Source organism: Oryzias melastigma, linkage group LG3, assembly GCF_002922805.2.
Source record: "Oryzias melastigma strain HK-1 linkage group LG3, ASM292280v2, whole genome shotgun sequence".
In the NCBI taxonomy this organism is placed as follows: domain Eukaryota; kingdom Metazoa; phylum Chordata; class Actinopteri; order Beloniformes; family Adrianichthyidae; genus Oryzias; species Oryzias melastigma.
In genome coordinates, this window is record NC_050514.1 from 33719192 (window position 1) to 33744590 (window position 25399).

The 25399-nt window shown below is 42.8% G+C and overlaps 1 protein-coding gene across 1 annotated transcript in view; it reads left to right on the forward strand.

The window, feature by feature from the left end:
- tshz3b (teashirt zinc finger homeobox 3b) overlaps positions 1–17476 on the forward strand; it is a 43133-nt gene extending 25657 nt beyond the window's left edge. The window contains exon 2 of the mRNA XM_024295874.2: positions 12424–17476. Coding sequence (XP_024151642.1) covers positions 12424–16043 — 3620 coding nt within the window. The 3' untranslated portion in view covers positions 16044–17476. The remainder of the gene's footprint in view (positions 1–12423) is intronic.
- Positions 17477–25399: the final 7923 nt, after the last annotated feature.

Below are 25399 nucleotides of genomic sequence, written 5' to 3' on the forward strand. Positions count from 1 at the left end.
CATACAAATTGATCTAAATTGACTTTGATTTCAATCAAAAACCAAAAACACTAAAAGCTTCAGTAAAATGATGATGTCAGCGTCATAGTTGGTGTTTCTGCGAGTTTCTGAAGCTTCCAGCTGCTGCTTCACCACATTCACTGAAGACGACAGAAAACTGTGAATCTGAATCTGTTTTCTGATTCTTTCTGCACGTTTCTTAATTTGAATAAACAGCTGAGTGAAATAATTCACATGCAAAACATGTTTGTACACGGATGACCATGAATGTGTGCGTGTGTATTTGTACACACACGAAGCGTGTTTGTACATGCATGAAGGTGTGTATTTGTACATGGATAAATATGTGTGTGTATTTGTACATGGATAAATATGTGTGTGTATTTGTACACGTAAACATTTTTATGACGGCGGCGTTTTTCCATTTCATTGTGAGACCTGAAAAAAGAAAAAAACATATTTAGGCTTTTTAGTGTTTTTTTAAAATGACGCAACAAAGAAAATACTTCATAAACTTTTAGAAAATACCTAACAAAATATTAGAAAGTACTTCACTAACTATTAGAAAATACTTAACAAAATATTAGAAAGTACTTCACTAACTATTAGAAAATACTTAACAAACTATTAGAAAATACTCCTCAAACATTGGATGCAGTTTGTTCAAACATAAAGAAATCTTCTTTTTTGATACGTGTGTGTCTGTTTGGTCACAGAGGAGTGAGTTCTGTTTCTCATATTTTTTTATTCTTATTATCTTTGTGTGTGCTAGTCTCATAGCAAGTAAATATTTACTATATTGAGATTAATTACATCATTTATTCTCATTAAAGTACAAAAATCATGAAAGTACAGTAAATAAGCCTTAGATTTGTCTGGTATTTGAATGACAAAACCTCCTTCTTGGTTTGGGCTTTTCTTTTTCTGTTTTTTAGGTTATTTTGGAGTTTAGCTAATATGTCAGCTACATGCTAACTGTTTTGGCTAATTTAGGCTTTTCCTTTGAGGTTTTTTTAGGCTATTTTGGAGTTAGGCTAATATTTACACGCTAGTTATTTTTTTTTTCAGTTTTTTAGGATTTTTGAAGTTTAGCTATTTTTTAAGCTACATGCTAGCTATTTTGGCTAATATGGCTGTTTTTTTTTTGTTTTTGTTTGTTTTTTATTCTAATTTGGCATTTAGCTTACATTTTATTGGCTATTAGCTTCAGTGTTTTCAGCTATCAGCATTAGCATCTTCAGCAGCCAAATTCAGCCTCCAGCATTCACACTAGCATTATCACAGGTAATGCTATAAATCTAGTTCATAATTATGTCAAAAGGTTCGATTTGTCTGATATTTGACTGAATAAAGCTCCTTCCTGCTTCGTTTTCCCTCCTGCCTCAGCGTTTCTGTTCCTGGTTGTTGAACCTCTGACCTCGTAATTGTTTGCATCCTCTCCGTTTGCGAGCGCATCTGTTTCTGATCAGGTTTACATTGCAACCGTCCAAAGGATCAGCTTTTTACATGCAGCTCATATTCTCAGACTCCCGCAGGAACCGGGAGAGCGCGGCGGCGCACGTGCACGCTGCGCACGGGGGCGGCGTGCACGCTGAAAGCCTCATTAAATGAGCCCAGAACATGGCTTGCTGCTGTAAACATGCTAATATTTCTTAATGGCGCACTCCTGCATTGATATGCATGTGAACTGGGGGTTCCACCCGCCCAGCTGCTCATCCGCTCGCCGGCGCCGCTCCCGAGCCCGCTGGCTCTCTGTTTTTTCATTAATATCGAGTGATTGAGCGGAACATTAGCAGATAAAGCTGAGACTAAGATGACATACATGCAGGAATTAAAGCGATCAGTCCAGGAAGAACCCGGCACCGGCGGCCCGGCGGTTCTGGAGGAGGCCTCCTCCTCTGAAGAGTTACAAAAATAAGAGCTAAAACCGCATTGAGAGCATCGATCTGCTCCCGCTCGTGTCTTTGAGCTCGTCCGGCTGGTTATTTTCAGAGCACATCAGTTTTTATTAGCTTAATAAATCACCTTTGTTGTCAATCAAGCAGCAGAGAATAATTGGATATGGTTGAAGCCTTGCGTGATGGATTATAAATCATTCAAGATTAAATTAAAAGATAATGCACAAACTTAATGGTTTGTGTTTTGCAGTCTAAATTGCCTCGGAGCAGTGCTATTTTCCGGCTTTATTGCAAGCCGTTTTTCTTTCCTCCCAAAAGCCCCCACATTTTACACCTTTTACTGCTTTTACCCCCCGATTCCTGCTTCCCTTTTGTCAAAAATGCGGCGAGGACGAGCGCTCTTTTACGTCTGAAATGGTTTTGGAGTGCTCGGCCACCGCTCTGGAGATGTGGTGGAAATCAGGCGGCAGGAAGACGTGTTCAGGCGGCAGGAAGACAGGGAAAAAAGCTATATCATGTATATTATCCTCCGGCCAGTAAATTTCAGGGTGTCCGTTTGCGTTGGAACAGACCGGGCGTTATCATAATCGCCTGCTGCCTACTTGACAGGACCTTAAAGTGATCCTGTCGTTTTATTTACACCCAGACCAGTGTGTGATTTACTCTGAAATGCACTGGCATGCACACACAAACACGTCCTAACTTCCCCAGCGAGCCTGCTCGGCTAGGTTGGATGACATCTTTTGATCAGAGCTGTCCAAAGAGATCAAAGCAGACTGGCAAGTAATGGATACCCGGCGACTCACCAGACTGTGGAGCCGAGGATGTGTGCGGGAACCCAAACATCTCACTTTTTCATGTTTTATGCATCCCAGTTTTCCTGGTTATTGTGCGGCGATGAACTCCATTTGTGTTCCTCCTTTTAGCGAGTCGCATCCGTAGGCCGGCGGTAAATATGGAGGAAATAAGGTAAAAACGTGCAGGAGAGGCCGGCTGTGTGGGGCTCCAGGAGACGGATGGACTGGAGGGCAGAGCTGCTGGAGAGAGGAGGAACAAATGGGAGCTGGTGGGAGTGATGGATCGTGTTGGACCTGCTTGGCCAACCCCGCACACTCCGGCGTTCCGCCGTCTCCAGAGACCGGCGCTCACGACTCCAGGCTGCCCTCTGGGCTTTGGGAGAGAGTGCCGGTGTCGGCCATCGGAATAACAAAGAACAGCCAGAGGACGGTTTACCGACACCGCAGAGAGACGTGGACGTCCACCAACACTGTTATTCTTATTAATGAATCTTTCACTCATTTCTAACTTATAATTTTGACAAATATATTTTTATGGAGAGTAAAATACTGAAAGTTATTTAAGGTTTAAGTTGATTTATTCTGGAATAATATTCCTGCATTTTTATTATTCATAATTATGTTAAAAAGTTACAGTTTAAAGTTTTAAAAATTGGCGTTCTGCAGCTTTATGGACTGTTTTGGCATTTAATAAGATTTTGGAGTTTAGCTAATATTTCAGCTACATGCTAGCTGTTTTGGCTAATTTTGACCTTTTTTTTTTCTTCATTTTTTAGTCTTTTTTGGCTAATCTATGCTTTTTTAAAGTTTTTAAGGCTATTTTGGAGTTTAGCTATTCTTTTCAGCTACATGCTAGCTGTTTTGACGAATTTAGACTTTTTTTGTTTTTTAGGATATTTTGGAGTTGGGCTAATATTTACTCGCAGTTTTGGGCAATTTAAGCTTTTTTTCAGCTATAATGAAATTTTATAGTTTGGCATTTTTTCAGCTACATGCTAGCTGTTTTAGCTAACCTAAGTTTTTTTGTTTTTGTTTTGTTTTTTAGGGTAATTTGGAATTTAGCTAATATTTTGGTTGGCGATCAACTTCAGTGTTTTAAGCTTTTAGCTTCATTGTTTTTAGCTATCAATTTCATGATCTCTCTAATGAGGTCGACATCCTAAACAAGGAACTATTTTTCACAAAAGATAAAGTTTTGATACATTTTCTGGTGCTGAACGCTCACAACTTTGTTCAACTTTACTACACTCTGACTCCAATAAGTATAAAGTATCAACTAATCAACTATTAAATTAGTCGTCGACTATTTTAATAGTCGATTAGTTGCCGATTAGTCGACTAATGTTGGCAGCCCCAGCCCACATACAGCCCAGCTCGGGTGGTTAAAACCCCAAAATTTTACAAAGGCAGAATGGTGATGCTAATGGGTCATTCTGCAGTGAAATTTGATCAAAAAATGCAGACAACAACACCAGAAGAACATTTCAGGAGTTATTGAAATGTTCCGTATCAAAAATCCGGGCACCAAGTGGCAAGAAGGATATCGCCATAAAAGAGCCAAAGAACAGAACGTCTGAGGAGAAGTGAAACCAAAAAACAGTAAAGAGTCGCTGATGCTTATCGGTGATGGGAAGACCTGCGAGAGCCATGGAGAAGAAAGCCCAAGACTTCTTCTGGGTCTGACAAAAAAACGACTAAAGGCGGAGAAAGGATGAGGAAATGTCTGCATGCTAATCTAGATGACTTATTTCTATTCAGAGGCTCATTAATCGTTCAGCTGCTGCGAAAACTAAAAAATGACAATTCTTTTGGTTTAATCTGTGAATATTTAAATGAATATCTAAATTTGATCCTGTTTTATGTATGAAATGTATTAAAAAAAAAATAATCGAATAACTTGGTGGCACAAACTTAAAATCTCACTTAGAAGTCATTTTAAACTTTTACAAAGTAGTTTTTTGTTTGTTTTTTAAAGAAATTATGCAAATGTATGAGTTTCTACAAGATTTCAAATATAGTGTATAATTTTTTGTAAATTTTTTTAAATTTATTTTTTTAATTGGCAACATTGTTATTTTTTCTAAAACATAAATACGGTATAACACTTTAATTTTAAACTTTTATTGTGCTTATTTAGTGTAGTCAGCTCACATGAATTAAAATGTTTATAAAAACTCTGCGTTCCATAACTACAGCAGCAGATTAAATGAGCTAATCTGCCTACAGACTTTAGTGGACATAAGTTAAATTCTTGGGGTAACGCTCCGATCTAAGGCGTCAAAAGGAATCATGAAAATCCTGAAATGTTTACGACCTGATCTTCTTTTGTGATTCAAATCCTGTGTGATTTCTATGAAGTTTCACCCAAATGAAGGCAGAAGGAGCAGAAATAAAAGGCCTGTGAGAGAAAACAACAGAGTCTGTCGGTGTTAAACACTTCCTGTTCTTTGTCAGGTCAGAACGAGTTCAAGTGTGAAAATAAACCTCAAGAAGATGGAATCCTTCACAGGAAATGGAAACACATGCAGAAATCAAACGATCGAGACAGAGATATACTTTATTAATCCTCAGGTAAATCCGTTGAGACATGTTGCCCAATAGGGGGCAGCAGCCAGGCTAATCGCCCAGAAAAGACACATGAGGAGGGTACAGAAGTGATGTCAGAAATCTAGTAGGTTTCCATGACAACGGGCTGTTCTTATCGCACCTTCAGCGGATTGTTTGATTCGGTCCGGGAGGGTGTCCTCGTCCCAGGACTTCCTGACTAGAGGGGGTTGTTTAGGCAGACTCGGGCGCTGCTTTGTGGCGGAATATTCACTGATCAGGTCAAATTTTGAGCCGTATTTCCCTCCAAGACGGTTTCCAACCTCCTAAGGGAGACTCGACACGAGCTCTAAAACGTGACAAGAAAAACAAATAAAAGAGATGAGATGATGCAACAAGGCCTTGTTAATGACAGGTCCAGGTGTTTGTCTTCGCGGTCGTACGAGTGTGTTTGTAGAGGGTTCATGTAAACGTGCACGCCGGCGCCGCTCCTGCACAGGCAGCCTGAGAGCTTCCTGTCAGGATCTCCTCTGCTTGAGTGGCACGAGGAGATGATTAGCCGGGCTAACACGGCGCTCCGACGCTCAGGAGCACGCCTGAGCTCACGGATCCACCCCCCGGTTCTCCTGCCTCATCACCTGAGCAGGTCGACCTGCAGCTTCACTCATTCCTGAGAGGGTAAAGGGTTTCACAGCAAACACAAACCGCTGGATTCAGTGAATTACTTTGGGTTTAAGCTCACTTTCTGCAGAGATGGCATAAAAAACAAGTAATAAAATATACCAGAGGACTCTAAAGATGAAGATGTTCTACTTTAAAAATTCCTCTTTTTTATTTTGAGGACTTGAAAGCGGTTCAGTTTTGTTCATCAGAACCACAAAACTCTTTTTCATGTGTTGGAAGTGGCTCATCTGGACCTTTGTTTTCATGACTTCCTTCCTATCATGCAGGACAGTACGACCCCTCACTAAAACACGGTTCAAGTTTTATAGTCTTGATGTTATTTTGAATTTTAAAACAGCTGATGTGTTCCGATTTACGTCCATTAATACCGTACATCCTGTACAGAATGTGCTCAGTTTACCAAATCTACATAAATCTTCAATCGTTATCAGATCTTTATTTTTATTCTTTATCTCTGGACTCATTTTCTATGAAAGAGATGAGAAGTGAGATGAAGGAAACGAGGAAAATGTTCATGTTTGTCTGAATTAAATGCATCTTAAAACATCTAATTGTAAAAAATAACGCCAACTACTTCATAGATGTGTCTATTCTAGATGAGTAACTCCTGTGATAAACAAAAAAAAAAAACAACATCTACAAAGTAAAAAAAGTAACGCTTTAAAACTCCATTGTATCTCTGGCCTCTTTGCGCCTCATTGTTGCTGTTGTTGCAGAGATTAGTGAATATTTTCTTAGTATCACAATCGATGTCAAATGAAACATTTTGTGTGATAAATTGGAAAGAATTCCTTTTCCGTTAAACTAAAGCTTGATCAAACCTCTTGTTGGTGTCTATCAGAAGGAAGCGTTCTGGATCTGCGGTTCACACGGAGCCTCGGGTTCTCCACATGAAGGCTGAGTGACGTTTGTGTCGCCACGGTTCACCACAGGAGGAGGAAAAAGCGCCGAATTCCAGAGCGGCTGCATGTTTAGAGGAGCTGAGGTCCGGATCAATCCCACATCTTCTGGGATGAATGACACGCCTCCTCCGCGGACACACAGGCGATCCCGCCACTTTGTCCGAGCGTGTCAGATCACAATAATTAACAGCATCGATCTCAGATTCAATTACGTTCATTAATGCAGGTTTCAGCGCTGATTGGAGGAAGACGGGAACCATGGCGTGGAGATTACCTCAGGAACAGGAAAAGTTGGTTTTCTGTTGGTGTCAGATGAGTCTGACGGAGAATGTGGACGGAGCACCCCCCCCCACCCCCCCACCCCCAGAGAGGCACACAGAGCCTGCACAGTCTGAGGCGGAGAGTAAACAGACGGCGCTGGCGTGTCCGTGCAGCGGTTACGTAAGCGTGATAAACGTTTCCTCACATCAGAACATCTGCAGAATGCAGGAGGATTTCCTCACTGCAGCTTCCTGTTCGTCTCAGGTATTCTACTGTGTCCATGTTTTCACCTCTCCATCCCTGCTGCCGCCGCCGCCGCCGCTGCTGCTTCTGCTGCTGCTGCTGCTGCTGCTGCTGCTGCTGCTGCTGCTGCTGCTGCTGCACGAGTCGGCAGGAATTTACGTCACTTTAGGAATTTTGTTACAAACTTTTCTGGTTTGCAGATTTAAATTTACAGTATCATCCAAACCAGTCGGATTTAGACATCTCCTCCACCTTCTTCCTCTCATCCAGAACCTTCTCCAAGTCATCTGGAATCTTTTCCGTCTTGTCAGGAACCTTCTATATCTTTTAGGGAACCTCCTCCATCTCATCCAGAACTTTCTCCAACTCATTTGAAACTTTGTCCATCTCGTCCCTAACGTTCTCCATTTTATCTTAAACCTTCTCCATCTCATCCTGAACCTTCTCCGTCTCCATCTCATCCATAATCTTCTCCATCTCATCCGTAATCTTCTCCATCTTGTCTGGAACTTTCTCCATCTTATCCAGACCCAAGAATCTTCTCCATCTCATCCGTAATCTCCTCCATCTCACCTGGAACCTCATCCATCTCATCTGTAATCTTCTCCTTTCTAGTCTGGAACTTTCTCCATCTCATTCAGACTCTTCTTCTTTTCATCTAGAATCTTCTCTCTCTCACCTTGAAACCTCCTCATCTCACCTTGAACCTCCTCATCTCACCTTGAACCTCCATCTCTCCTCTCAGAAATGAAAGAGCACCTTGATACCTGGGGGTTTGGCGGCGCTCCTGCAGTTTGTTTTCTCCGGTTCATCTGAGAGATTCTGCCTGTTTGCCGTGAACCTCTGAGTCTGGGCTAAAGCCAGCAGGATTTGGGATCATCTGTGCACGTGTGTGTGTGTGTGTTGGTGTGCATGTGGTTGCCCCTCCCCCGATACCACATGGATCCGTGACTCTCTTTGATTCTGCTGCAGTAAATGCAGAAGAACTGATGGATGAGCAGCTGCTCTTCAGGGTTCCAGCAGCTGAGCTCACATCAGCACCAAATATCGCCCAAAAACCCGATTATAACAATATTTCTCACTGATGAATTCTGCTTTGACCAAACGTTCACTGTGAGCACATCAAACAAATCCCAACATGAGTGCAGCTCACGGAGCAGCAGAAGTTTACCGTCGACACATGAGAAGCTGCAGATGCATGCTGGGAAAACGACTTATCAACAAATGTAATACTGTTAAAAGTAAAATAATGACTTAAATGCTGTTTAATATACTGATCGATGCATCGCTGAATAAAACCATTGGTCATGTTTATTTGATTATTATTTTAAACATGTAAAAAACACAAAAAAATTCTGTCTTTACGAAAAGGTCAACTGGGGGGGGGCACGAGCTCCAAGCTTTCAGTACCAAGGAGGGGAAGAGGGGCGGGGTTGCTCTGCATCCACAGTCCCGTCCACAACTCAGAGGTGAATTTCTGCAGAAACTATGTCCTAGAAACAGAAGATTTCTGGATTCTGGCTAAAACGTCATAATCCCAATTAAAGACCATTAGTTTGAGAATTGATCAAAATATGATCAGAGTGAGACCTCCATCCTCAATAAGACTTAAAGACTCTTTCGTCCTGAACGGCGTGCACGTGCTGCATGGAGGTGCATGTCTGCACGCAGGTTTGGCTGCGGCGCTCCTCTGGTCTCAGACGCCGTTCCTGTCACACAGATGCAGCGAAAGGTGATTTCCCGCCGATGGAACGCCTCAGCCACGGCATCGTTCTCTTAAACAGCTGTTGCTTTGGCGTGATGCAGAACAGATGGCGCGTGCTCGGTTGCACGTACGTGCACGGGTGGTGGATGCGCCTCAGATGGGGGGGGGGCCTCTGGGGTGCAGCGTGGTGATAAATCTCCGGTTTGAACCAACAGCAGAAACGGATCAACTGAGCTTTAGAGTCTGTGACAGAAAAGACGTTTTTGTTTTTGTGTTTTTTTGTTTGCTGGCGTCTTCGCAGCGTTTCAGGAGGAACCCGCCGCCGCCGCCAGTGGACTGAACGCAGGAACAGATTGCACTTTCAACAGAGGAACTCCAGTGGCAAACAGTTTCTGCACAACAACACTTTGATTCCAACCGCCGTGCGCGTGCGTGTGCACGTGTGTGTGTGCGCTCCAGAGCGATGTGCAAAGTGCTCTGGGATATCTGCGTCTCTCTGCATCTGTTTATCCTGCGGCGGTGTTGTATCATCACCGGTGGCAACGGCGGCGTGACATTGACAAAGACTCCTCTGTTCTGCTGCTGATGCTCTGCGAGGACGTGCACACACACGTGCACGTGCGCACACACACAGCTGGCGTTGCTCGGCGAGGGCTAGCGGGTTATGATTGGAATTCTGGGATTGTGTTTCCTCAAAGCCTTTGATAGTTGTGGGTTTTTCAGTTTAGATGACATCATCCCGTAAATACGAATCAAAGGTTCCTCTGGACATCATTCTGGACATCATTCTGGACTTTATTCTGGACTTTATTCTTTTTTTTTTTTGCTCACTTTTTTATATTTGTTCAAACTGAAAATAAAAAAATATATATTCTATTTGTGCACTTTTAGAGCACTCGGACTTTCAGCTACAAACTTTTAAGGAGCATCGATTTAAACATTTATGTTTAGACTCCAGTATTTACCCTCCAGGGCTGCGTGGTGGTGTCGTGGTTAGTGATCCCTCCTCACAGGGAGGAGATGCCGGTTCAAATCCTGTTTCTGTTTGCATGTGCTCCTCGTGCATGAGAGAAGTTTGTCCGGAGAAAGTCCAAAAACCGGCTCTGTGGGTTTCCTGGTGGTTCTAAATGGTCCCTTTGGTGTGCACGTGAGTGTGTGGCGTAGACCCAACCTTCACCCAACCGGAGCTGGGATAGGCTCCAGCAACACGTGACCCTGAAAGAGGATTCAGTGTGTTCCAAAACTGAATGGATATTCTTTAATATTTATTCATTACAAGGCGACTACTCAATTTAAGGAAAACACAAGACGAAACACGTGGTTTAAAATAAGACAGAATTAGCCTAAAAGCTAGTTTAGCAGTAAACTATTAGCCTTTTATCCTTAAATACATAACCATTTATAGCTTTTTTTTAACTATTTTAGGCATCAGTTAACCTTCGTTGTCTATTTGTGGCACTTTTTAAAAATGTAAACTAATTTTTTTGAATTATTAGACAGTATTTTACAAAACAATTTAGTAATATGACCCTTTTTTAAGTTATTGTAGCTCAGTTTCAGTTTGAAAAATCTTTGATTTTATTTGTCCGCAATTTATGCTTGATATAAACCAGATCCATCGATCAGTAAATGCGTTTTTGACCATGAATTTGGTCATGTAGCCCTCATATTTAATCGAGTCTTTATGAAGTAATTTGTTTAAAGTAAACTCCACCTTCATTCAAATGTAGCTAGGATAGGCTCCAGCAACACGTGACAATGAAAAGGATTCAGATAATGGATAGATAGGTATTTATCTTTGAAAATGTAATACTTTATAACTTTTTTACACTATTTTTGGCAGCACCAAACCTTTGTTGTCTTTTTTGCCTTATTTGTTTTTATTATTATATAGTATTTTGCTCAAACATTAGTACACGTTTAAAGTTTTTTCTCAAGTTTTTTTTTTGCTCAATTTTTTTAAATTTGGTAATGAGGTCTAGCTATTTTATCTGATTTTAGTAGCTTAAATGTATTTTTATTGTTATTTCAGCCTTTTTTATTTCAGTTTTACAGTTTTTCTAGCAGCATCTACACTGTCCTACAATGTGGGTTTCTCATCTCAAACCATCATCTGACACACCAACATCATGGCTGTGTCTGAACTCCTTCTCTATTCACTCCACTTTTGGGTGATCCCTATGTTTTTTTTTTTTTCTTTGGCATCTTAATCTACAATTCTAAAATCCATTACCCTGGGAAATTTCCAGAAACATGCAAGAAACGTGTGTGCATCGATGCTCACTAGATTGGTGATTATAGACCACAATGCATTGTATTTGTATGATTTTTTTATTTAAAAAGAAATAGAGAGATAAATAATTTTAGAAATTATCCAAGTTTAATTGTCAGAAAACAGTGGATTCATAAATATTCTTTGCAAAGTGTTGACATTAGTTTTTACTTTAGCAAACAAGTAAAAGACGCAGCCTATGACATCTCAGACCTACAGAATATGATGAATGTTCCATCAAACATGACATTTTGTTGATGTTTTCTTCTTCAGTCAATAGAATTTTAAAACAGATACAGACAAACACCAAAAAATAAAAAGGAATTGGATAATTTTACTCGTTTGTTCAGCCTTGCTGCGTCCAATCCAAATCACGAGGCGTGAGCAGAAATCATTTCAATCATTTCAAGTGAAACAGCTTTTTTAACAAAAGCAAACATTTAGATTTAGGAGTCAGGGTTGCGATTCGTCTTGATGCGTCTCTTCTGTATGATTTCTGCCGTCATTACTCTTAAACTAGAGGGATTTGAATATAAATTAAAAGTTGCAAGCCTTCTCCCTGCAGCTAAAGTGTAAATAATAACAGCAATTTTTTTTCTAATCTTTGGTAATTGAAGCAAATGGGTTTTGCAGGAAGAGATTTGTCGCATGCAAACGTACATGCGTTTTTTTTTGTTTTTTATTTACGCGGAGGCGAGGGCTGAGCAGTGTAATGAGTGAAAATGCATGCTTAATTTAAATGGTGAGTGTGTCTGTTAGTGAATGCATTAGAGTCTGCAGAAGAAGCGTAAGACATATTAATTGACAGACAGGAACCGCTGTCTCCGAGGTTGATACAAGTAATTTATTACTTCAGAAACGAATGCCACCGCCAGAATGTGCTTCATTAATTTCAAATTTAGCTTTAATTTCAAGCTGTTGCCCCTTGAGAAGAATAAGGTGGCAAGTTCTCTTTGAGGAGACATTTTTTTCCTCTTTCACTTCATCCTTCTGTTTTCATCCCTCCATTCCCCTCTCGTTGCCTGATGTTCTGCAGTACTGAACAAAAGAATTCAGGAGTAGAAAATGTTTTGGTGGATGAATTTCTAACAAATCTTTTCTGTTTCCTTCTGTGCAGCTTACGTCCCCGAGGATGAGAAAGAAGCCGCCCTGTTGGACGAAGACCACGACGGAGAAGACTCGGCCCAAGAAGGCGAGGAAGCAACCGTCAAGCTCCTGTGTCCGGACAAGAACTTCCTCCTCAAGGACAGACCCGGATCCACCGGCATCCACGACTCGCCCAATGCTGCCGACTTCTCCGGTCAGGAGATGGACAGCGAGTCCCACCTGAGTGAGTCCAGCGACAGAATGTCCGACTTCGACAGCTCCTCCATCAAAAACGAGGAAGACGTCGTCTCTAAAGACCCTTCCAACGGGCTGTCCCCGTCCTCTTCTGCCATGATGGCCGCAGCTCCTACCTCACTCAGCGGAGATGAGGCCATGCTCCCCGCAGCCGGGTCTGTGGCCGACAGCCTGGAGAAGATGAAGGCCATTTACACCTCCTTCCTGACCAATTCCTATTGGTCGACTCTGAACCTGAACATGAGCCAGCCGCCGGCAGAGAAGCTGCCTCGCAGCCACAGCAGCAGCAGCAGTAGCAGCAGCAGCAGCAGCTGCGGCAGCGGCGGTTACGACTGGCATCAGACCGCTATGGCCAAAACTCTGCAGCAGGCCTCCCAGAACCACCACAACAGACTGAGCATGGCTCAACACCCCGTGGTGGCCGTGTCCACGGCGTCCACGGAACCCAACCTCTTTAGTACTGTTCAGCTCTACCGGCAGAGCTCCAAGCTGTACGGCTCCATATTCACCGGCGCCAGCAAGTTCCGCTGCAAGGACTGCAGCGCCGCCTACGACACTCTGGTGGAGCTCACGGTACACATGAACGAGACCGGGCACTACCGCGACGATAACCACGAGACAGACAGCGAGGGCACCAAGCGCTGGTCCAAGCCCAGGAAGCGTTCCTTGCTGGAGATGGAGGGCAAGGAGGATGCACAAAAGGTTCTGAAGTGCATGTACTGCGGACACTCCTTCGAGTCCCTCCAGGACCTGAGCGTCCACATGATCAAGACGAAACACTATCAGAAAGTGCCTCTGAAGGAACCCGTGACGCCAGTGGCAGCTAAGATCATCTCCTCCGCCCGAAAAAGAGTCCCCATCGACCTGGACATCCCCAGCTCGCCAGACTCCACCGGAGGCACCACCCCCAAGCCCGCTTCCCTCAATGACGCCAGCGACATCCTCCAAAAGATCAACAACCCCTACATCACCCCCAACAACCGCTATGGACACCAGAACGGCGCCAGCTACGCCTGGCAGTTCGAATCCAGAAAGTCTCAGATCCTGAAGTGCATGGAGTGCGGCAGCTCCCACGACACGCTGCAGGAGCTCACGGCTCACATGATGGTGACGGGACACTTCATCAAAGTCACCAACTCTGCTATCAAGAAGGGGAAACCCGTCATCGAGTCGTCACCCCAAGCTCCCATGTCCAATTCAACAACCGAGGAGAAGGTTCAGTCGGTCCCCCTGGCGGCCACAACCTTCTCCCCTCCACCTGCTCCAGTGCCTCCTCCTACCAGCATGTCCCCCAGCGCCATGGTGGTGGAGATAAAGAAGGAAGAGAAGGAAGAGGGCTGCACTGAAGAGCCCGTCATCACCAACACTCTCAAAGACAAGAGGGCAGGAGGGGAGGAGGACGGCGAGGAGAAGTTTGACATTTCTTCCAAGTACACCTATCTGACGGAGGAGGACCTGGACGACAGTCCAAAAGGGGGTCTGGATATTCTCAAGTCTTTGGAGAACACCGTGACCTCGGCCATCAACAAGGCTCAGAACGGAGCTCCAAGCTGGGGTGGATATCCCAGCATCCATGCTGCCTACCAGCTCCCAAACATAATGAAGCTCTCACTCGGAAACTCCGGCAAGAGCTCCCCCCTCAAATACATGTTCCCTGGAGGGGAAATCCTCTCCCCAACCGGTAAGAGTCAAACCCTGCTTTCACCGCCCAGTCGCCAGACCTCCCCACTGCCCAAAAATAACTTCCATGCCATGGAGGAACTAGTGAAAAAAGTGACAGAGAAAGTGGTCAAGGTGGAAGAGAAAACCCGAGAACCCGCCGCCGCCTTGAAGGACTCTCCTCTGAGACATGCCACGCCGTCGCCCTGCAACAGTGAGACGGAGAACGCAGCCCAAGGCGAGTCGCCGAAAGAAAACAGAGCAAACTGTGAAACCCCCGACAAGGGAAGTGGTGGGGGTCAAGGAGAAGATGGAAGCGGTGGAACCGACCACAGAGATTCAAACGGTAGCATAACCATGAAGGAATCGGTAGAGAACGGAGTGGAGTCCCCCGCTGTGATCTCCCCCCTACCTACCCCTCTGTGTGGCAGTACAACCATCATCACCGACCACCCGCCTCCAGAACAGCCCTTCGTCAACCCTCTGAGCGCACTGCAGTCAGTGATGAACGTACACCTGGGGAAGGCCGCCAAGCCCGCCTTGCCGTCCCTCGACCCCATGAGCATGCTGTTCAAGATGAGCAACAGCCTGGCAGAGAAGGCAGCCGTAGCTTCTTCCACCCCACCAGCGCACGCCAAAAAGACCAACAACGACCACTTAGACCACTACTTCTACCAGCAGCACCTAAGCAACGACCAACCCATCGACCTCACCAAAGGAAAGGGGGCCGATAAAAGCAGCAACGGAGGCTCTTTGGGCTCGACGGCTCTGTCCTCTACCACTTCCACGCCGTCCGTGTCCCCGTCCTCAGCTGTCGCGATGACGAAAGCCTCTGCCGCCGTCGCCTCCTTCATGTCCACCTCCCCTCTGAGAGAAAACGCCCTGTCCGACATCTCGGACATGCTGCGAAACCTGACGGAAAGTCAGGCCACATCCAAGTCCTCCACGCCGACCAGCCAGTGCGAGCGCTCCGACATCGAAGGGGCCACGCCGGAGGAGACCGAGGACGTCTCTCCTGCACAAAAACGGAAAGGTCGCCAGTCCAACTGGAACCCCCAACACCTCCTTATACTGCAAGCACAGTTTGCTTCTAGTTTAAGACAAACCAACGACGGCAAGTACATGATGTCGGACCTGAGCCCCCAGGAACGAATGCACATCTCCCGCTTCACTGGCCTTTCCATGACTACTATCTCACACTGGTTGGCTAATGTAAAGTACCAGCTGAGAAGAACCGGCGGCACCAAGTTCCTGAAGAACCTGGACTCTGGTCACCCGGTGTTCTTCTGCAGTGACTGCGCCTCACAGATTCGCTCGCCGTCCACCTACGTCAGCCACCTGGAGTCCCATCTCGGCTTTCGCCTGCGGGACCTGGCCAAGCTTTCGGGCGAGCAGCTGCTCACTCAGATTTCCCAGCATCATCACCAACGCCACACGAAAGGACTGACCGAGAAACTTTTCGCTAACCTTCACCCGACCAGCCATCCTCTACCGTCCTCTTTAGCCACGTCCCTGCCCTCCACTCTACCCATGTCCATGTCCTCGTCCCTGACCGCGTCCTTGGTCAAGTCGCCGTCGCCCTCTCCGGACGACGACGACGGCGGGGCCATCTACCAGTGCAAGCTCTGCAACCGGACTTTTGCAAGCAAGCACGCGGTGAAGCTTCACCTGAGCAAGACTCATGGGAAATCCCCCGAAGACCACCTCATGTACGTGTGTGAGCTGGATAAGCCGTAGCAGCACTCTAGCTTCCAACATTGAAAAAGATTCGAGGATTATGATGGAACCGCACAAGGACCCCATGAGTGTGGCTTCATGGTTTTACATTCAGTATTGTAGCAGTTTTATTTTGAAAGTCAGGTGGTCTGACTCCGCCCCCCCAAAAGCTTTTGACTGACGTTTTCCTCAAAAGGAACAAAGCTTGTGAGTGGATGAAGGTTTTCAAAGACATTCTGAGTATTTTCTGTGTTGAAAGGATTGACGCTGTTTTCTATTTTGGCATCTCTAAGGTGTGATAAGCTGCATGCATTAATAAAAACAGTTTAGTTAAACATTTTATAACTAAATCTGGTGCACTTTCCATGGTTTACATTTTTTCTTCTGATTGTTCTATATTCCTTTTTTGTTTGTTTGGTTTTGATAAAGTATTTTTATGCTGGAGTCGGCATTGGAAGGTTTCACCCTCTGGGTACATCCAGGCATTTCTACATCCCAACGTCCAGGTTTACCATTGGGAGGCTTGTTTCCACACACACTTTATAGAATCTCCATCCACAGCAAGAACTTCACATTAGTTTGACAAAATAAAAGCGTGGAAACAAAGCAGAATAAAACAAGGATTGGACTTTGGTTGATCAGGGGCCTATATTAATTCAGGTCTGTGTAAAATATGTAAATAAAACATTAATTGCTGTCTAAATTATGCATCATTTTTATATTTTTAATTTAAAATGTCCTGACTATATGCTGGTTGAACAGTATATAAAAACAAATAAACTTGTTTTGCACAAAAGTTTTATAAATGTGTTATCAAAAGGATGTGAAACAAAAGAACTCCATGTATTTCCAAGTTTTTTTTTTCCTTTCAATCAGAAACTACTATACATGTGCCCCTGTATGAACACTAAAATATTAAAAAGATATTAAAGTTGCACAAAAAGATGCTACTTTATGAAATTATTCACGTGTAAACTGTTATTTATGAGTTGTTTTTAAAGATGCTGAATGCTTTTTTTTTTTTTTTTTTTTTTTTGGATCGATCCTTTTTTCCTGTTTTTGTTTTTTTTGTTCTGTTTAATTACTCTGCCATGATTCCACACTGCAGCTTTATCTTTTTGGGATATGAAAGGTAACCATGGTGACAGTCGCTTCATGACTGACAAGTTCAGCCACGTTTCTGGCAGTTAATTTGCTGAAGTAACTGACATCTGCCAGTGTAAAGAAATAGCAGAAAAAGAGAAGAAAAAAACAAAAAAAAGAAGTTACGTGTAAAATAATGGCATGTAAACAGCACAGTGTGTTCTGTGCCGTTAGTTTTTTTTTTTTGGGTTCTTTGGTTTTCTGTTGTTGTTCTTGACAATGAATCCCCATTATATGACTTGGTATAACCTTTTTTTCTACTGCAGCATTAAAGAGACGGAAACGGTTTGGTTTTTTCGCAGTAACCTATATGTGTGTGGTTTTTTTCTGTGCGTGCTGGCTATCAATTACCCCAGTGCTGTGCAGTCGCTAATGAGCACATTAGGAGCGGGAGAGTGTCAGCGTCTGGCGGTGACGAGCTGCAGACCAGCTTCCCCGTGAGTGGCAGCGGCATGGCTGCCTGGAACACAAACACACACCTGCCGGCTGCGGCGCAGACACACAAACGCACACGGGGCCGACGCTCAGCCTCCCTGCAGCTTCAGGCTCAAGCAGATTCCAGACTGAAAACAAATAAAACAGTTCGGCTTAAACAAGGTTTTTGAACACGTTAACTGGAGAAAAGAAGGAGATGACAGTTTGGGCCGTACCATCTGCAACAACACAGGTGTGATTTGTTTCTGCAACTAAAACGTCAGAATCAAACCATCAAAAAGGAAATCTGTGATGAAAAGTATTCAGGTCATGGGATGCACAGTCAAGAACGCACAATTTTTGAGCCCACACTGATACCCAACGCAGAGGTCTGCAACCCTCAACCCTTAAAGAGCCTTTCACATCTATTTCTCTTCAATTCAGAAGTCTAAGCTGCTCATTTATGTTTATGTTATTTTGATTTTGGTAAATAAACTTTTTTTGGCATAACTAAGAAAAAATAGCAATAAAAAAATGAAACAGTTTATAACTTTTGACTAAGGTTTGTATGGCATCCCTTCAAAATAAAAGACATCCTGACCCATTTCAGATCATCTCAATGCAGCGAATGTAGTAGGTATAGTGTCATGTCAACAGTGGAAAAAAAAAATTATTTTACAATCGTTGGTGCATCTCAGCCAGATATTCATAAATCAGAACTAAGTGACCCAAACTGTATTTTCCCGACCCTGAGGAGCACTTACAGTCCTTGAATTTTTCAATAATAGGAAACTTGCCTTATAATCCAGTTTGTCTTAAGTATGAATTCTGGCTGTGCACCAATCTCTCACTGATTTCTGGTGGTACACGGCTCTCAAAAATCGGTCAAAATGTTTTAGTACGACTTGGGTGAAGCTGCATTTCTATTTTAATTTAAATAGAAAATCTTTTTTTATTCTTCTTTAACCATGAGAGCCACATGTGGCTCTGGAGCTGCAGGTTGCTGACCGCTGTACTAGCGCATGTACCTGCAGTCTTGGTGTGAAATCAAATCAAATCAATCCCGGCTCTCTTTCCATTTGGCTAATGGTGGATACATACATGAAAAGCCCTTTACAGTTCGATTCACACAGTCGTGCACTGATGGCGATCGCTGGCGCCATCAGAAGTGGACCGCTGTCCACAGCCGCCCCGTATCCATGAGAGACTTGAATCTCAAACTAAAATCTGATCCTGAATGAGAAATTATCTAAACAGTTGGTACGTCCACGTTTTGAAAATGACGCCATCCGTACGTCACCACCGAATCCGAGTCCCCAACACCTGCTCACCCCCAAGTCGTCACATTTTAGCTCATGGTCTGGGACCCCTCCGCGTCACTTTTGGATGCTTCGGGTGTCCCCAACTCGTGGTTTTTATGACGTGCAGGCTGTTCCAATTAAATCAACCTCCAGAACTCAAACTGGGACGTGGAGCGTACCAGTACCTGACACAGACAGGGCTAGGGTTAGAGTACTGGTACCGGCCACGTCTCAAGGTTCGGGAGCGGCCGCGTCTCAAGATTCGGTACCGGCCATGTCTCAAGGTTCAGTACCGGCCACGTCTCAAGGTTCGGTACCGGCCACGTCTCAAGGTTTGGTACCGGCTACGACTCAAGGTTCGGTACCGGCCGCGTCTCAAGGTTCGGTACCGGCCACGTCTCAAGGTTCGGTCCGTGTCCGGTACGTGTCTGACAAAACGACCAGACCCCTGATTTAACTGGAGCATCCAGCATGTCAAAAACAACGAATTGGGGACACCGAAAACGTCAAAAAGTGATGTGGAGGGTCCTTGACCAAACGTGAATACGTGACGAGTGAGTGTCTGATGGTCAAAGTTCAACTGGTCTAACTTTTGATGCGTTCAATGGCTGCACGTTCTGTACGTAGAGCCAAAAAACGACCTAAACAACTGCAGAACAACGTGGAGGAGAGAGTTTGCGCATATTTTTGTGTTACATTGACTTTTCATTGAAAGTGGTTGCTTGAACGAGCATTGCTGACACCTGTGAGACACAGGTGAGCAGGAAGCTGCAGGTGAAGCTCGTACATCCGTCCTGCAGCGTCGTGGAGCGGCTTTGGATCAAAGAAGAGGCTTTAAAAAAGGTTTGCTTGACTTTTTCTGCTGAGTCATCCAAACATCAACCAGACTGAAAGTGCTGCACGTCCATCTGTGCACGTCAGAAGCTCCTCCTTCAGAACTGGTTCCTGCTGCACAACAAACTCAGACAGTTCTGGACCGAAAGGAAATCCGATGTTTTATCTTTAACTAAAAATAGACCAGAGTTTACCAAGAAAACCTGCAGAAGATGTTCTATATGACCCAGTTCTCCCAGGAAAAATGTAATTATTTATTAAAGCAGAACTCATATTAATAATCATTTTAAAGGAAGACTTTCTGTTTTTGTGAGGGAGAAAAGCTTCAGGTAAATGAAGCTTTTTCCAGCAAAAGTTGAATATTTTTGTGATCTGTCCTGTCAACTCTTTTTAAAATGCTGTAATGGAATTTCTAAGCAATATTTTCTACTCTTAATGTCAGGAAAAAAACATTATCTACACCTAAAACTGAAAAATGTTCAGATGAAAGCATCAAAATAAAAAAAAGTGAAGAAACAACAGAAGCTGAGCCAACTTTAGGCTAAAAGTGTCATTTAAATTTACATACGTTTTTTTTTTTTTTAATCGAAGCATCAAAACATCCATAAAGTGACTTTTTGCACACCTTCAGGGCGGGATTAGGGTTCAAATTTGTGCAGCGAATGCAGCAATGTGAACTTTTGGTAAGTTCTTCTAAAAAAATAATACAAGTCAAACATCTAAAAACACTTTTATCACAAATTTTTATCATATTTTCAAAAATATTTGTCTTCAATTCACTCAAAATCCTGTCAATGAAGTCAAAGTATTTTAGTATTTAACTGAAATAAGCACCGGGCTGGACCGTGGTGCAGTGGTCCGCGCTCTTGCCTCACAGCAAGAAGGTCCTGGTTCAAATCCCAGCTGGAGGACCTGAAACAGAACCACCAACTGGGACCTTTCTGTGTGGAGTTTGCATGTCTGTGACAGACTGGTGACCCGTCCAGGTGAACCCTGCCTCCAGGTGAACCCCGCCTCCAGGTGAACCCCGCCTTCAGGTGAACCCCGCCTCCAGGTTTTTGCTATTGTTTGTGTTGCATGAACCACATTTTTACACACAGAGACTTTAGACTTAAGGTTTAGGACTAGTGGAAAAAACAATATTTTGTTTAATTTTAAATTTCAGCTTCAGGACATCAACGTCATGTCAAAATAAAAACTCTTGTATGTTTTTGATTTGGGAACACAGAAACACAATTAAGAAAAAATAAATGTTAACATCAATTCCACTTGGAAACCATTAAAGTAGCAGCAGAATCCTGAGTTTATGTTTAACCAGTTTAATAGAAATTTAGACTCATACGTCTTTGACACCAGAAATGCAGCAAATGGACGTTTTCAGATTCTAAGGGTTAAGACAAATTTTCTTTAAAAAAATGTTTTTAGAGTAAAAACAGCTTGGAACTTTTTACCGTTATCTTTAATAGAAAAATGTTTAAATTATGCATTTTAAAAAACAACTGAGGTCACATATTTTAAATGAGATATATATATATATATATATATATATATATATATATATATATATATATATATATATATATATATATGAGTAAAAGTTGAATTAGATGCAAATTTTGATTGTGTATTTGATTTAAACATCAAGATTCTGGGTGAAGTGATGCTTCATTGTTTATTGCTATTTAAAACGTGAGTTTAATGTGTTTCCATAATGTATTTTTGGGACAGCATAAAAAGGATTTGAAGTTTAATCAGTTATAAATTATCTCCTTAAAAATCATTGGTTAAAAAAAGCACAGAGTACAGAAATCATAAAAAAGAACCTTTTTTTTTACATTACAGTTAAAAAATATTTTAAAAAATCAGATTCTTGAAAATTTTGGTGTTTTTTTGCACTAAAATGCAAATTTCCCTCGTTTTTTTTCCCCTGCACTTCTGTTTCTGACAAGATCTGAAGAGAAAAACTATTACCAGAGAAGCTGAGCCGGTCTTTGTTCATGACTGAACACACAAAGCATCCAGAACGCCGCAGACAGGTAGATGGACTTCCGCCTGTCTACCACATGCAGTGACAAGGTGCCGCTGTCTGTGAAAATGTCAGCCTTCAGCTGCGAAGCCTCCCGTCTGGCGCCGTGTTTAAGACTCTCATTAGCCTCCAAGAAAATATGCATGAAGCCCAAGTGTAAAAAAAGCCATTTCCCGTCTTCCTGTCCTCATCAGGTGAGCAAGAATCAGGAAACCTTTGAGGTCTGGAGCTGGAGGCGGCGCCGCACCAACAAACGGCTGAGGTGGTCGGATTTCCAGATCTGCTCCACATAAAAGACGTCTTCACTAATTATCTAATTTAAAAGAAAGCTAACCAGACAATAAAAATAACAATGAGAAATGTGAATATTCCCGGAGACATTTAAAGGAAACAATGTGGAGCAAAAAGGATAAATGTGCATTGTTAATTTGAATTTAACCAATAAATTAAACAAAATAATTCATGCATAAGAAAACTCACTTTAAAGTTACTTTAGTAACTTATCCGTGAGTAACTTTTTAGTTAATAAAGTACCGTGAAGTACTAAAAACTCTAATAAAAGTCGTTTTTAACATGTTCTCGTAGCATTTTTCTAATAATGGAGAAAATTTATTAGGAAAATTAAGATAAAAATTCAGTTTCTGAGTATTTCTGTATTCAAATCTTAAATCAAGAGCAGATGACAAAATAAGAAAGATCATATTTGTGAGATAGAAAATAAGCTGAGCTTCCAGCTCTGATTCATCCACTTCCAGACAGATAGATCCATGAACGTCTCCGTTTTCCTGGTCTGAGCTGGAATCTGCATCAGAACTTCACGGCTGGATAACTGATATTTCTTGTCATTTTTGTTGCTCCTCTAATGTCCAGTTGGGGGTGTGAGGGGCTGTAAGCTAGAGGGAGAGGGTGTAAACAGACGCCAACAGTCCCGTCCAACTCAGGCGTGAATTTCTACTCTTGATGAAAATGTTTGAGAAACAGACAGGTTTTTTAACATTTATTTTGGTTAAAAACGGCATAATCATCGTGAAAATAGATAATATATTATTGAAGAGGGACTTTAACAACACAAATTAGTCATAAACCTTCAGGCTTAGACAGAAAAGGAATAAACAAACTAATTCTCAGAGCATCATTAGGTCAGTAACATGTTGTGGAAATGAACACCTGAATCAACAAAACTAAACCTGAAGCTTAAAAAAAAGTTATTTTCCATGTTTCTGTGATCAAACAAAAACGATGATGATCACGCTGTTCAACATCCAGCAGCATCTCTGCCCTACGACAGCTCACAGGTGTAAATGTTACAGATAAAATGAGCTGGAGTTCACACACCTGGAGCCCAACACCTGTCCGACTATCAGAGACATTTAATCATCAGCAATATTTAACGTTGTGATCAGAACAAGACTTGAGACAAAAACACGTCAGACATCAGGAAACTCCTCCAGGTTTCTGTTCTACAGCTGATGTTCCACAAACGTGATCAAATATCCTGTTAGTCACAAGTGGAACAAAAGCAGGAAATCTTTGAGACGCAGCTGCCTTAAAGTGCAACAAACCATCATTTTGTTTTTCACTTTTATTTATTGAATCTGTAAATGTAAAAAAGGTTTCATTTCTGCTGTTTGCTGGAGGATTCCTGAGCACCAAAGACATAAAAACCAACAAATGAACCAAAACAGAACCAGAGACTGAGCCGGATTTAAACGCTGAGCAGTGATAACAAACAGGCAGCAGGTGATAAAAAAAGAACCTTTAGGAGGCAAAAACTCTAAAAGAAAACACTCAGAATGAAAGAAAAATGTCTTAAATATTAAAATGTATTAATCTAATCTAATTAATGTGATCTTTAAGGCATTTAAATGAAAGCTTGTAGAACAAAAATAAATAAATAACAAAAAATTGAATAAAAATGATATTCTATAAAGTGAATATCAAACAAAAACCCAACATAAAATCTAAACTTAGTTTATAATAAATCAGGGGTCCCCAGACTACGGCCCGTGGGACTTTTGCCCGGCCCCCCAAACACTATCGGAGACGCATGATGTTCTTCAATGTGGCCGATTGAGACCCAAACAGAACGTGATTATTTATTCCGTCCTCCTACAGTCTGAACTGTGACGGAGAGACGGTTATTAAAAGGCTGTAAAGGTGATTCTCCTGCTTCTTCTGTACGTTTTATGGCATCAAGAACTCAGTCACACAATTTAAGCAATCTTGCTATCAAAATGTTTGGAGTTTAGCTAATATTTTAGCATTACGCTAACTTTTTGGTAAACAGACTCATACTTTTTAGACTAATTTCGAATTTAGCAAATGTTACGCTAATGTTAACTATTGTTATGTATTATGCTAGCTGTTTTAGCCAACTTAGACTTTTTTCTAGTTTTTAGGCTAATTTAGAGTTTAGCTGTTACTTTACCAGTATTAGCTCTTTTACAACGTTTTCTTTTCTGCCTTATTTGGCATTTAGCTAATATTTTAGTAAGCTTTAGGATTCAGCATTTTCATCTACCAACTTTAGCATTTTTAGCTAGCTATCAGTTTCGGTTTCTTCAGCTCCCACATTTCAGCTCACAGCATTCCCGCTAACATTATCACGGGTAATGCTATAAATCTCGTCATTTTCATTTTTAAAAGGTTTTGGTATTATTTATATTTGACAGAAATGAATTATAATTTGGTTATGTGTGGTTTTCTGGAAACCCCTAAATCTTAACGTTTAGACTGCGATTGTTACAACAGCTGCGGCCCTCATTAGAAAAAGTTTGGGGACTCCTGCTACAAAGTGATTCTTTACCCAAATCGTCATCCCATTTCTCCACAGCGTCTGCTCGGATGAAGCTGAAGCTCGGCTTTGTGGATTTTTAATTCACTTCCTGAAATGAAAAGGGACGACCGCGTGAACCCGACTTCAGCAGGAGCTGTAACATCTCAACACTCCTGCTGGAGCGGCCGCGCTGTCGACACACCACACCCTCATTGTGGCCCACACAATGCAGCCGTCAGCGTCCCGGAGGAGCGCGGCGAGAGCCTCCGGCGCTGTAAGCCGCTCACAGGCGTCTGTGGAAGGTGTGCTGCTGATTCAGATAGCTTTATCTAAAATAGGAGACTGGTGGGAGGGTGGGAATACAAGCTCAGTGGATCCACTCCTCACAATGGAATCACAAAGCAGAACACGAATGGAGCCAAAGTACAAGCCAGCCCGGTTTTCACACACACGCCGCGCTGTCCGCCGCCTCAGCTTCTCTTTATTCCTCTCCGCTCCCGTTTCCATTCTGTTTCTCCGTACAAAGCCAGCGTCACACAGACGTTACAGTCTGCCAGGCAGCGGCTTCACACCTACATTCATTTACTGCTCCTCATCAGACCAGAGTTTGGGCTGCAGCTCTCTGCAGACCCAGATGAATGCAGATGGACTGACCATCCAGGGAAGCAGGTCCGAGAACCTATATCTGATTCTGAGGATCTGCAGGAGTCATGAGAACATTTATGTCAGTTACTTTTGTTCACAGTGGACGAGCAGGGAGGGGCTTCTTCTGTTTCTACTGTTTACTAGCACTTGTCCAGAGGAAGAGACATTAAGATGAAACTGGAGTAAATCTTGTGATTTGGAGAAGAAGCAGAAAGAGTTTGGTTCATTAGTGGATTCG